The 15007-nt window shown below is 33.8% G+C and overlaps 1 protein-coding gene across 1 annotated transcript; it reads left to right on the top strand.

The window, feature by feature from the left end:
* Positions 1-12572: 12572 nt before the first annotated feature.
* Positions 12573-14043, top strand: LOC109860103 (histone-lysine N-methyltransferase SETMAR-like). The gene is made up of 2 exons (XM_020438971.1): positions 12573-13433; positions 13870-14043. The coding sequence occupies exons 1-2, from the start codon at positions 12573-12575 to the stop codon at positions 14041-14043; spliced, it is 1035 nt and encodes a 344-aa protein (XP_020294560.1).
* Positions 14044-15007: the final 964 nt, after the last annotated feature.

Here is a 15007-nt window from a genome sequence, read left to right as displayed (position 1 = left end):
CGTATGCTACCAGAAAGATGGGAAAAGGTAGTGGCTAGCGATGGACAATACTTCGAATAAAACATTATGTACCGTTCTTTCACAATAAATGCCCAATTTTTGATAAAAAACGGCGGAAACTTATTTATACTCCTAATATTTAGATGTCCTGTTTATTTTTTCAAAACGCAGTCAAAGCGTCGTTGCCCTAAATATATATATATTTCTAGCATGTAAAAATTTCGTTGTCTACATGATATTGTTGATGATGGTAGATTACTGAATTATACATATTTTTGCAAGAGAACGAAAGCTGATACAGCTTGATCGCTTTTTGTTGTTTGTATATTAAATGCGTTACATTTCTAAAAAAAAAGAAACTATCAACTTGTAGCTTAACGTTTGTTTTCAGGACACAAGCGTATTTTTGTATACGTTGTAATATTAAGCACTTGAACAAATCCGCGCCTTAAAATGCAATTTGTTATTTTTAGATAATTTTTGATTTTCTATCTAGATGATTCGACAAAGCAGTTGAAGCGTTGTTTAATTGCTTTTGGAGAATTAAACAAGGCATCCAGATAGATTATCTTATCTGAAAAGAATTTGAGATCAATATATTTCAAGACGCGAATTATTCAGATGCGTAATATTGCAAGGTATACAAACATGTGCTTGTGTTTTAAAAATGAATGTTAGGCTGTGACCGGCCCGTTTGGCTTCCCGACGCGGAGATCACGGTCGCCACTTATTTTTTTAGGAAAAAATAAGAAAACCCGGTTAGTTACAGTCTCTCGCAGATCCGACTCACCGTACGACGTCACAGGAACCCGGATACACCTCCGGCAGCTCGGACGGTTTCCCCTGGAACTCTTGGTTGTCCGGGACAACACAAACAACTACGCACGTTCCGATAAGAATAGTCTTTATTTCGACAAAGTTTTTACACGTTTTATAACGGTGCGCTTTACACGTAGCTTGTACTGTGCTCTCTCTCGTGTTTTTAAATGTTTGCCGCGCAAACACTCGAGATCCACTCTTAGTGAGACGATGGTTATGCGTCCGACTCAGATGCTCGTGCAACATTTTTCGCTCGGCGCGCTTGGCTTCGCCAAGTCGCCGCGCCATCCCCATTTTGCGTTTACGCATGCGCACAATTCATGAAAACAGAATTTTTTTAAAGTGACAGATTTTGATCACAAACGTTTATTTTACCACAAATAAACGCTCCAGCTTAGTTTCATCAACAATTAGACTTTTTACCAAAACTAAGTATTCTGAACAAACACGCAAAATTGTAAATGTGTATAATTTTGACCAAACTCGCCGAGTTTACTTTAAAAAATTCTATTCTCAACTTGACTTCAACAATTTCACTTTGCTCGAGGTAAACACCTAACACCTCAATTGTTGCTTAAACTTAACAAGGCACTTACTCTACTGCAGACTTGCACACCGACGCAGTTTCGCTGACAATTATACCTTTACCCCAGGGTTAGGGTCTGGCTTGACAACCCGAGGTAAGTACCTAACATCTTAATTGTGGGCCAAACTTGGTGCAGCGCTTTTTTGCCTGACGACCACTACACACACGCATTATCTTGAACAATTAAAACTTTTACCAATTTTACTCTCTAATCATGGCCACACAAAAAACTTTTGCAATTGTGGCTGAAACTTTGCAATTCCCTTTTTCTACCGAAGTTCTTTTTACCTACCAAGTTTTGCCAACAATTAATTTTTTGTGACTACTTAACATCCTGAGTTCACAGCCGGTTAGTATGGCCAAAATCCAATTGTGCGCAAAACTTGCACGATCGCACAATCTACACCAGATCTGTCCGTACGCAAAACACCTGCAACAATTACACACGTTTACCTCAGGCGACGTTAGTCGTTGGTGGTTTCGTGAAAAGCTAACCCTACAATCTTGCCTGAACTGCTCAAGACGCTCAGACAGCCCGAGTAAACCACGCACACCAAAAACCTCGAAAACTAACAATTTCAATTGTGGCTGACATACTACCAGTTGTTGTATCAACACAAATTTAGCTCACTGGTGAAGTATGGCCAACAATTCAAATTTATCAGACTCTTTCTAATTCTTCTTTTTGTTTTAGGTGACTGCTGCCGGATCCCTAGGATGACGTGGACCCGTTCAAACTACGTGGGATAACTTGACGCAGGTAAGTATCCCTTCTAACCTTCTTTCTCTAACTGAATTGTTTATGTTACTTTCAGGTTTGAGTTATCCCGGAGTAACTAACAAGTTGACGCAGTACCACCCACATTTGGAAAGTTAGTCCCCTAACTCTAACTTTCGTCAAATTTTGGATTGTGGCTCAAACTTCACCCGGACACTGAAACTCGTAAACAACTCAATCCCAAACGTTTCGCTGACAATTGAAATTGCAAGCTTTTCCACGTTCAAGTCAACACCGTAAAACGTCAGTTTGGCGAGTAACCCCCAATCCAATGGGATTACCTCAAAACAAAACAAAATAAAACCTTTGACTTCTGATTAAAATTAACATGGGCCTTACGCACCCCGAGCGCTTAAACAATGCGGATACGAAAATAACTGGCTACATATATTAACATGTGCAAATAACTTGCGCTCGCTCTAAATAAACAAAATGTCCTTGGCTGATTGCCTTTTCTATTGTTGTCACTCCTTAATGGGTGACCGCCTTTAACCTACAGATTTGGACCTTGTCCTTCTGTTGGTTCCAATCGTCTCATGGCCCTGCTCCTGTACCTTCCACGGAGATTCAACCACAGTCCTGCGGTCTTAAGGCTACAAAAAGATAATTTTTATGTCTCACGAGTGTAGGCGCGTGGGTAAAAATTATCTATACATATATATCACATCACGGAGCAGTTTACTTGAGGGCAATTAAATTATACTCATCGTTGCACTTAATAATCAACGTATATATAAATTTATTATTCTTAACACAAGAAAAAACTTAGTTGTTACATAGTCAAGTCTTCGACCGATCTCCTTAACGGTCTCTTCACGACTCTCGTTGCGTAATCGGCAAGTATCTCCAAAATCATGCACGATACAATAACATGTGTTCCTAGAGATGGCGCGATACGACCTTTCTCAAAGGAATTACAATAATAAACAGACGAAAGCATTAGCTACAAAGCAATACATATCAAGCCATTCGGCAAAGTCGCGCGCGCGCGAGCACGCGAAATATTTAAACAGAATTCTCTTTCAGACACTTACACGAGAGTGTAATGCATATATACAAAATTCAAATGATATATGCAAAAAAGTAATCGGAGTATTTAATTACTAAACCAAACATTATAAAGTGACTTAACATGAATGTATTTCGAGGTGCGTTGTTTTTTCAAATGTTGAATATTCCATTGTATACAAAACTATGCTTATGTTTTAGAAACAAACGTTAAGTCATAAAAAACAAAGTAATATTGTCATGTCTCGCAGACCTGTAACGCAATAACATATGTACAAACATATGAAAGAGCGGTCAACTTATATTAGTTCCCGGTTTTGCATAGACGTGTACGATACAGTATCTAACAATAGAAACAAAACATAACGTAGATAAACTGAATCTGTAATAAGAATGTGTATTTCAGGGCAACAACGCTTTAACTGCTATTTATAGAAGTAAACGGGGCATGCAGATAAAAAATCAGATATTATTTATCACGAAATTATAAGATTACTCTTAAGTCACTTTTGTGTTAAGTACGTTACATGCGTTATATTATGTACGTTATATGCGTTAATTTGTTGCAAAAATGAGAATAGTTTGTAGCTTAACGTTTGTATCCACAATTGTATGTTTGTATATATAGCACTATTAAGCACCTGCATAAACAATTCGCGCCTCAAAACAGATTGGTCTTAAGTCACTTTCAAGTAAGTTGTGATAATCTGAATGCTCTATTTAATTCTCAAAAAACCAGTCAAAGCGTTGTTGCCTTAAAGATATACTTATGCTTTGACAGAACAGATAAAGAATCATTTAAACTGACTTAAGATCATTATAATTCGAGGCGCGTATATGATGTATATTTAAATGCTTAATACATTACCAATGTATATCAAAGTACGCTTATGTTCTGGAAACATACGGTAGGCCACAAAATAATATTTTAAAATTTTTGTACATTTAGTAGAGCAATCTTCTGTCTTTTTCCAAAGATGTGTAATTCAATATCTTACAATATAAACAATAAATACCTTTCTACATAATCTAGAATTTCTATATAATAGAAATAATATATCCTTAAAGCAACAACGCTTCTACTGTTTGGAGGAGAAAACAGATCATTTAGAAAAAAACCAGAAAGTATCTGAAAAGAACATAACATAAATATATTTTAGGCGCGGTTATTCAAATGCAGAATATAATGTATACGAAGGTACGCTTACATTTTGAAAACAAATATTAGAAAAAAAAATAGTTTTTCTCAGAATTTTAATGTATTTTATACATATAATTATTGTATGTAATTATTATATTAGTATTTTTACACATATAAACATTTAGAAAAACGGTCACAAAATGTCAACTTACGTCAACTCAAAGTTTCGCAAAATTAAAAATAATTTTAAAATACATAATGTGAGAAACGTATTTCATATACGTATAACAAGACTGTTTGTCTTTAAGGCAAAGTATTGATTGCTTTTTGGAAAATTCCACGGGGAATCCAGAAAGAACATCAGAAAGTGCTTGAAAATGATTTAAGGCCGCTGCATAGACGTAAACATATTATTGTCACCATTGTAAGTATATCGATCAATCATAATTGAGCATTCTATAACGTAACATTTATAATTTTGGTTGTATTATAGGCTATTATAGGCTGTCTACAATGCAAGTAATAGTGATAGAAGTAATGCAGTGAGTTGTAAGTTGTAAGAAATTGAATCAATTATATTATTTTTGATTATTCTCCTCATATTCTACTGTCATTGGTTGAGTTTTTTACGGTTTACAATACCATATTGTTCCCCTTGTAAATTGACTTTCACACATACAAAAAGTTTACTCGTAAATGTAAGGCTGTAATTTATCAACGAGTCACAATTGAGCATTTTAAAACATATAATTGTAATTTTGATCGTGTCGAGATTTGCGTACGGCCTTATGATTACGACTAAAACTTCTTTCCGTGCAATGACCTTAAGTGGTCATTTCTGCTGACGGTTTTCTTATTACAAATATTATTAAAATGTTTGTACGTGTAATGACTTTTAAAATGTATTTATTTTGTATTAAGTTGTTTATTTAAGTGCTTAATATTGTGATTGCCAACGTGATACTTAAACATAGTTTGTCAGATGAGGTAGAGAAAAGAGTCTAAATATTGAATTATTGGTGCTACTTTTGCAAAGTGCCAACAATTAATTATCAAGTAACCTAAATCTGCTGCCTATAAGACGCTTAAAGGCTATCACACACAAAATTAAGTACGGCTTGTCCTACAATACAGTCGTAAGCTGTAAGTCGTAAGAAATTGACCACTTACAATAAATTATTCTTCTGTGATTTGTCTGTGATTGGTCAATTTCTTACAACTTACAGCTTACGACTGTATTGTAGAACAGGCCTAAGAACGTAAGACAGTCGTAAGAAAATTCCAACCAATCAGTAAATTACGTCCAAAAGTGGTAGGCACATAAGATACATTCTGATTGGTCAATTTTCTTACGGCTACGTCTTATGCTGTCACGTAATTTTATGCGATGGCCTTAACGCGTTGACGCGTGATAAGAGGCGACGCAATAGTCATTCAATATATTGTTTTTTATTTTGCTATAAGTTTCTTAGCTATCACGTCGCTTCTTATTACGCGTTAACGCGTTCCGCGTTTTAACATGCGTGGACAACAGGCTTTAAATAAAAATTTATGAAAGTAGTTCTTATTCTCTGTCCCTACTGCCAACCAGTGTTCTTAGTTTTGGCTCTCTTATAGCATGTTGAAGTGATAGAAGGGATGCGCACAACCGCAGCAAGTTCATGCAGTTAGAACTCGCTGCTGTTGTGCGCATCCCCTCCACCGTTTTAGCATGCTGTAAGAAAGCCAAAATTGAGAACATTGCTGCCGACGCTCTTCAATTTGTTTATTTTTGTTATTTTTCTCAAATTATGTAATATAAAATTGACTTCTTAAGATATCCAGATGATCACGACAATTGTTTTACTTTCAGCAATTTTAGAACACACAAATATACGAGAATGAGAATTATAATTGTTGCCTCTTGAATAAAGACTGTAATTTGCAGTCTCAAAATAATAGTGTGTTTTAAAGTCCATCAAAATCGTCGCGTTCACTTTGATACAATCTGTTCAACAAGAGAAAAAAATCGGAATGGATGAAACCTTGTCCGATTTACGCATATCCCCTACTACAAAGCCCTTCACTGCTCGTAGAACTGTCAGTGTATGATGCAGATAAGAAGACGATTATTGCTATCCTCACTTAACTAATTTTCTTCCTTTATGCGCAGATCCATTTTTTTTCTCATTGAAAGAATTATATCTCAGGAACATTGTGTATTATACAACTTGGTGGAAAGTACAAAAATAAGCAAATTTACAATTTAAAAATGCAATAGTAACAAAGAATAAAGATTATTACACACAAAATAGATTTCTACGCGTTGCTTGAAATCCCCAAAAGATTTGCACTTAAAACAATATAAATATATATTAGAAAAAAGAAAAAAGAGGAGAGAGAGAGAGAGAGCAAAAGCTCTGAATGCAAAAATTGCAAACAACGTGAACAAACATAAAGGCCATCACACATAAAATTACGTAAGAGTATAAGACGTAGCCATAAGGAACTTGATCAATCAGAAATTTACGTTTAAAAGTAGTAAAGATATAGAATATATTCTGATTGGCCGATTTCTTACGGTTACGTCTTACGTTCTTACATAATTTTATGTGATGACCTTAAAGGCCAAAGCACAGACTTTTGCATAACACATAACGCATAAGACATAAGAGAATCAACTGATGCAGTTTTTTATTTTTATTCTTACTTCTTGTTCTAGAAGGCTTTGATTGGTTAATTTCTCTTACGCATTGTGCAAAAATCTGTGCTTTTGCCTTCAATCAATGTAGCCTTCCATTTTCATCCTTACTTTTTGTTCTAGAAGGCTTTGATTGGTTGATTTTCTTATGTCTTATGCATTATGCAAAAGTCTGTACTTCGGACTTAAGTGATCTTTCAACCGGTTCGTAATTGTTTACACATTGGTTACGTTCGGAAAACTCAACAGTTGAGAGGTCATCACTTATGATAGGATTATTCCTCAAAACCTACTACGGTTCCAAAAGTATGATCCAATCATAAGTGATTATCTCTCAACCGCTGTGTGACTGTTGAGTTGTCTGAACGCACCTATTTCTGAACGTAACCGACTTCCGTTATTTATGTAATAACGGAACGCAGTCATTGTAGAAAACATTAGTGGACACGATACGTACTGTAATCGTATTTCAGGTTATAATCTTAAATTGCGCGGTAACCAGTACACACAGATTTGAAATACTGTACATTGATTTCAACAATTTTAGTTTTGACAAATCATGTTTTCTTTATTTAAAATTAAAAATACTCAACAATTATTAGTAACATCGAGTAATATAAGAAGAAAAAAACTTATTATTGGATTAACCTAGAAAATGTAAAACAATGCGTTGGAATGTTCCTTTGTAAATCGGGTAAGTAGAGTATTATTTCAAGTTTTTTAGATATGAAGAAGTAAATTTACAGTAAATATAAGTCAAAATAACATAAACGTTACAATTGTTTTAAACTAGTCACAAAACAAATATATAAATTAATTTTTATTTACAGATAAAAAACACACGTTTTTAGAAATAAAAAAGAACTTAGATACTAATTCACCAAAAATTATAATAGAACAGAGTAACAAATCGTCACTTCAGTGTGCAAATAATAAAACTACGTGTAATAAAAATAAAGTTGTGTCCGATTAAAGTTAAAAAATAACTGAGTCAGAAATAAAAAATAATCTTGACATTAATATTAAAAAATCACTACACGATCAATTAGGCAAGTGACATAGTAATTATTTACTGAATATACATGTATTATTAAAGAGAAAGTTTAAATGCTTTCCAGCAATGTAAAAGCGACACTATGTGACACAAAGTATATAAGTGCTTTTATTTTTTTATTTATTTATTTATTGAGTAAATTTATTAAAGTCGGAAAAGACAAGTTAACCCATGATCAAAATAAAGATGTATATCAAATTAATTGTAATAAATGTAATGTATCTTATGTTGGACAAACAAAGCGCAAGTTAAAAACAAGAATTAGTGAACATAGAAATCAGATTAATAGAAATTCAGCTGTTGTTTCTGTGGTCACGGANCATCGTTTAGAGACTGGTCATGACTTTAATTGGAATGATGTTAAAATCTTAGATACTGAGAAATTTTTTTATAAAAGATTAGTTTCTGAAATGCTCCACATTAAATTGCAGGACAATTCGTTAAATGTTATGTCGGACACTGACAGTTTGAAACCTTATTTCTCTTTTCTAGAATTGTATAAATCAAATGTTTAGACTTTTACTTTTATAAACATGTTTTTCGACCTATTGTGAACTTTTGATCTTTTGATCATATAGTGGGGATATCTTTATATATTTGCTTGTTGTTATGTTTTCTTGTCAGTACACATTACTTGAATTTCATCGTCTTACTCGATTTACATCATTCGATTATATTGTAGTGATGTTGTGAATTAGTATGGTGTTTTAATTGAGTGAGTGTTATTAAATTGTTATTTTTTAATTGTATTACAATGTATTTTTTGCGCTAATTCTTTATTATTTTCATTAGATGTAATCTATATTACACTGAAGAAGGTCCAAACTTGTGGACCGAAACGTTTGTGTTTTTTGAATAAAGACGTCTATTTATACACGATCATCCTGTATTTTACTGCTCGTATCGGCCTTTTAATTAAGTTAAACTTTTTACGAGCGATTGATTGATTAATATAGTAAGCTCATATTTAGATTTGGATATAAAATCTGATTTTTACTACAATGATAAACAGACTAATGTTATAACTAATGAAACTTTGAACAGTTGTGTATTAGATACTGAATTAGAAACTTAATCGATTTTAATTTAAATAATTAAAAATTTGTAAATTTGTTGTCTGAATTAAATATCATAAATTGAATGTTCATAGGTCGTAGTTATTTCGTGTCAAGTGTTAAACCAGATTTTGGTGCCAGCGCAAAAAAATTTTTTACCCGTTTTTTGAAATATTGAAAATACAAATTAGTTCAGTCTGTTTCCAAAAGATGGCTCTGGCTGTTGTAAATGGTTCATAGTGACAGCTGATTTTGGCGGTTTCAGAGAGGTTAGACATCTGCTAATAATATTCAGTTTATATCGCTTTAAGTTTTATACAAAAACCTTGATTTTTACTGTGTATGAAATGTCAAATTTTGTGTTAACCAAGCAGTATTTGCGGGAAGTTTTAATTTTCTGCTTTAATTGGAAGAAAAGTGCAGCTGAAGTCCATCGAATGCTTGTCAAAGTTTATGGTAACACTACTCCAACTGATAAATCATATAGGGAATGGTTTTGACCTTTCAAGGATGGATATTTCAGCGTTGAAGACAAGCCTCGCTCTGGACAACCAAAAAATTTGAAGACAAAGACTTGGAAGCATTACTCGAAGAAGATCAGAGTCAAACGCAAGAGAAGCTTGCAGAATCATTGGGAGTAACTCAACAAGCCCTTTCTGTACGATTGAGAGCCATGGGCAATGATTCAAAACCAAGGAAATTAGGTGCCTTATGAACTGAAACCGAGAGACGTTGAAAGACGATTTTTCACTTGCAAGTTGCTGATTCAAAGGCAACAAAGAAAAGGTTTTTTGCATTGGATTGTGACTGAAGATGAGAAGTGGATATTCTACGACAACCCCAAGAAGAAAAAATACTACGCTAAGCCCGGTCAATCGTTGCCATTGACCTCAACATTAACACCAAAGCCGAACATTCATGGTTCGAAGATCGTGCTCTGTATCTGGTGGGACCAAAAAGGTGTTATTTACTATGAGCTGCTGAAACCTGGCAATTTCATTACAGGCATTCTTTATTGGCTACAATTAATTTGTTTGAGCCGTGCATTGCAAGAAATACGACCAAAATACGAGCACAGACATAATAAAGTTATTCTTCTTCATGACAACGCTCGGCTTCATGTTGCAAAATTCATTTAAAAAATTTGGGAACGCTTAAATGAGATGTTTTACCGCACTCGCCGTATTCTCCGGATATTGCTCCTTCTGATTACTGGTTGTTTCAGAAGATGCAGCACAATTTGGCACGTCACCGGTTTAATTCTTTTGTAGAAATCGAAAATTGACTCCAAACCTAGATCGCTTCCAAAGACGAGTCATTTTTTCAAGTGGGAATTCGAAAATTGCCTGAAAGATGGGAAAAAGTAGTAGCCAGCGATAGACAATACTTTATTTAATCTGTTCATTCATTTTGTTTTGGAATAAATGCATTTTTGAACACAAAAAACTGGACCGAACTAATTTGTACTCTCAATAATTTTAAGCATAAATTTATTATACAATAAAAGCTTATAGTTTGTGGTTATTTTGTGCCAAGATTTTAAGCAGTTTATTAAAGTTACATCGGAGGTGTTGCCGGCGCAAAATCACTACGCCGCGAGGAACATTATCGAAGCGATCGGTACTATCTGAGGTGTTGCCGGCGCAAATAACGCGAACCATTACTCGTGCTTCTTGATTCTCTTTTTCGTTCTTTAATTCACGCTTCCTGTTATTCTTTCTTTTTTCTTCTTTTATCGCGCTCGTTAGGTATGCCATCTGCTGGAACTTATACAAACATGCACACGACAATGATGATGAAAATGAATTTCATTAAAATAAAACGTGAATTTCTCAATTCAAAACATTTATCATTGCATATCTCCGATCAAAAGGCACAAACAAAAAAACCGTAACAATACTTTTTTTGAAATGTTTTATTCTGAATCGATTAAGACAAAAACAAAATTGATCGGTTTAGTCGTTATTTAAATATTGCCTTGAGAAAATCTCACTTCTCAATTGTGTAAATTTTGCGCATAAGAGGCACAGTGTGCTCGCGCAGTTCGAGCGCCACGTCGTTGTGCGTGAACTTGGCGCGAAGCACTACCGTGCCTCTTGATTGTTTGCTAATATTACTTTTCCATTTTCTGGTGAATATAACTGAAAATGAATGATAAGTATTTTTTTGTTACTGTTAATTCTCTTTTAAATATTATTCTATTCCCTTTACAAGGTTTACATAAATCGTTATATGATTCACACCAATGAGAAAGGAAAAGATTTAATAAATTGTTTCCATCATAACTCCTTTTTTCTACTTTAATATATGATTTGCTAACTGTATTTGTATACTTACAATTTTTACATCGTGTAGTGGAAGTTACTTGATGCTCGACAACATTTTTTATAAAATCTAATTTTCCGCAAAGAGCTGAAAGAAATTCACAAGCATCACGTTTACATTATTTTACTACTTCCTTAAGTTTTATGATAGTTCTTTTCTTAAAATGATTATTCGTGTTGCGTTCTCTTTCTCTTTCACTCTCCCACTTTCTCTCACACTCTTTCTCACTCTCTTTTACTTTCTCTTTCTATAGAGTAGAGAAGACGTGTCAAATCATACATTGCTCCGTGAACTTAATAAGTTTTTTAACAAACAAAATCAAGAAGAATAATGAAAAGTGTTTTAACTCAGAGATTTAGAACCAAAGTAGCAATGAGTATCTAGCCAAGATGCCAATTTGTGATTGTGAGAAGTGCATTTCTGGTTTGAGACATCAAATTCTCAGAAAACAGATAAACATTAAACGTAGCCACAAGAGCGCTGAAGTGTGAAAAGTGGATCACAGATAAATAATCGCTTACGCTAGTATAACGATTCCGGCCGGTAATTATCGGCATAGACAATGAATATGCAGAATACCGATGCTCTTCATGTAAGAAAACAATAAAAAGCAAAGTTGTTAATTGTCAATCTTGCATAAAGCTTTGTTATCATCCAGGATGTGTATTTAAGCATAAAAATTATGACAATAATCGAGAACTTGTGCCGTGTATTGATCCATTTAAAGAGTTTTTATTGATAGTAATCAAGAAGTGAATATGAAAAAAGCACCGACGACGGCAGGAAGCAGTAAGGATAGAACAAGGTCTACGAGATCTATTGGATCTGCAAGATATTAGGTTGTTCGGAAAGTAATTTCGTTTTTTTCTACGAGTGTCGTTAGTTGTATTTTTAATCAGCCAACTTCATTCTAAACCATATTATCATTGTATATTGTGACAGCTAACAGTTTAAGGGTTATCTTAAAAAACTTTTGTTTGATTCTGTGCAGTTGTTTTTTTTTAGTGTTATATGAAACATGGAAAATAAAAAGGACCATTTTCGGCATATTTTGCTTTTTTATTACCGAAAAGGTAAGAATGCTGTTCAAGCAAGAAAAAAGTTATGTGAAGTGTATGGAGAAGATATGTTAACAGAACGCCAGTGCCAAAACTGGTTTGCAAAATTTCGTTCTGGCAATTTTGATATTAAAGATACACCACGTTCTGGAAGACCAGTTAAAGCTGATGAAGACAAAATAAAGGCATTGGTTGAAGCAAACCGTCGAATAACAACACGAGAACTTGCTACAATATTGAATTTGTCGAATTCGACCGTTCATGACCATATGAAACGACTTGGTTTGATTTCAAAGCTTGATATGTGGGTGCCACATGCTCTCAAAGAAAGAGATTTACTCCGTCGCATTGACATCTGTGATTCGCTGCTCAAACGTGAAGAAAACGATCCATTTCTGAAGCGAATCATAACTGGCGATGAAAAATGGATTGTCTACAATAATGTTAAACGCAAGCGATCATGGAGCAGAAGAGATGAGCCGGCTCAAATTACAGCAAAAGCCGATATTCATCAAAAAAAAGTGATGCTCTCTGTTTGGTGNGATTTCAAAGGAATTGTTTTCTTTGAGTTTCTACCAGACAATTCTACAATTAATTCGGAAGTGTACTGCAATCAATTGGATAAATTGAATGATTCCATTAAACAGAAGAGACCAGAATTAATTAACAGAAAAGGCGTAGTCTTTCACCATGATAACGCCAGACCTCATACAAGTTTGATGACTCGCCAGAAGCTGTTACAGCTTGGATGGGATGTGCTACCGCACCNACCATATTCACCAGATTTGGCACCTTCTGATTATTATTTGTTCCGATCTTTACAAAACTTTTTAAACGGCAAAACATTTAGTTCGAATGAAGATGTAAAAAATCACTTGGATCAGTTTTTTGCAAGCAAAAATCAGAAGTTTTACGAGCGTGGAATTATGGTACTACCAGAAAGATGGCAAAATGTATTGGATCAAAATGGTCAATATATAATTACATAAAATAATTATACACTATTTAAAATTTGTCGTTTATTTTCCTGGAAAAAAACGAAATTACTTTCCGAACGACCCAATAGTTTTCAGCAATGAGTAGTAGAAATAAATCTTCAGGAGCGAGTGGATCAACTAGTATTGATATAAAAATAAATTTTCTTATCAAAACTGTAAAAGAAATAAAAAATAAAACAGCCTGTAAGGAAAAAGTTAAAATAATGATTAAAGAAGTAGTTCGTGAAGAAATGGGAAACGTTAAACACGAACTGGAAAATCTAAGAAGAATGATACAGGGAGCATGTGGATCAAAACTTTAGGAATACGAAGAAGTTACAGTAAAGCGGCTACAGAGAAAAAAAGATAAATGTTTATAATCGTTAAGCCAGAAGTGCAACAGGAAAGTAAAACCACTATAAAGCTAAAAGAAAAGGTGGATATTAAGAGTACGGCTATAGGAGTAACAAACTTGAGAAGAGGAAGCAATGGTACAGTAATCATGGGATGTGAAACTGGAGAGGAAGTAAACAACTTCCTTAAAGGAGACAATTTAAGCTAAACTAGAAGGCAATTATAAAGTAATATGGAATCATCACATTTGGTCAAAACCAAAATTAAAAATTACTAATATAGATATAGAAAAGATAAATTTAGCTGATAATAAACTTATATTTTCAATAAAGAAGCAGAACAAAATGAATGCAGTAAATATGCGAATAGTGAAGAAAATAGTTAAAGAAAAAAGAAACAGTCAGACAAAAAAAAAGAAAATGAAGAAGGATCATTAATATTAGAAACAGATGATGAAACGCACAAGATGGTTTTGAAGAAAACAAAGCTAAATATAGGATAGAGAAAATGTCTTGTATTTAATAATTTTAATGTTAAAAGATGTTTCAAGTGTTGGGGTACTACCATATCGCAAAGAATTGTACAAGAGATGAGACATGTCACAAATGTGCAGGAAATCACAGTTTGATTGATTGCACAGCGACAAAGAAGAAGTGTGTGAACTGTATGTTTAAAAAATCAAACATACAACTTAAATATGTAAACAGTGATAAACACAATAGTCTCAACAACGGTTCATATACTCCTTTCAAAAACAAAATTACATAACAAAGAACAAATCAAAGTCAACGTAAATCCTAAAAATTTCACAGGTATACTTTCGTCCACAACATTTTTCAATTTCAAAAAAATGGTTTGTCAATTAGACAAACCAAACAATACCAGATGATGTAATTAGCATTTTAGAATTAGGAAGCAATTTCAGTCTCCCACAAAATAAAAAATGTTTTTTGCTTGAGTGCATTAAGGATATAAAAAATTGTATCAATAAAGAGAATAAAAAGATCGCAGATAACATTAGTTCTAAGTGGGTGATACTCTATTGACCACAGTACGATTCGACACCGCTCGATTCGACACAGATTTATTCGACACGAAATTATTCGACACAAAATTATTCGACACCGTACGATTTGACACCAGATTATTCGACACCGTACGATTCGACACCA

This window comes from Pseudomyrmex gracilis, unplaced genomic scaffold (genome assembly GCF_002006095.1).
Source record: "Pseudomyrmex gracilis isolate BER0280 unplaced genomic scaffold, ASM200609v1 scaffold_328, whole genome shotgun sequence".
Taxonomy (NCBI): Eukaryota; Metazoa; Arthropoda; class Insecta; order Hymenoptera; family Formicidae; genus Pseudomyrmex; species Pseudomyrmex gracilis.
The sequence above is the reverse complement of the archived record's forward strand: the minus strand, read 5'-3'. Positions and strand labels throughout refer to the sequence as shown.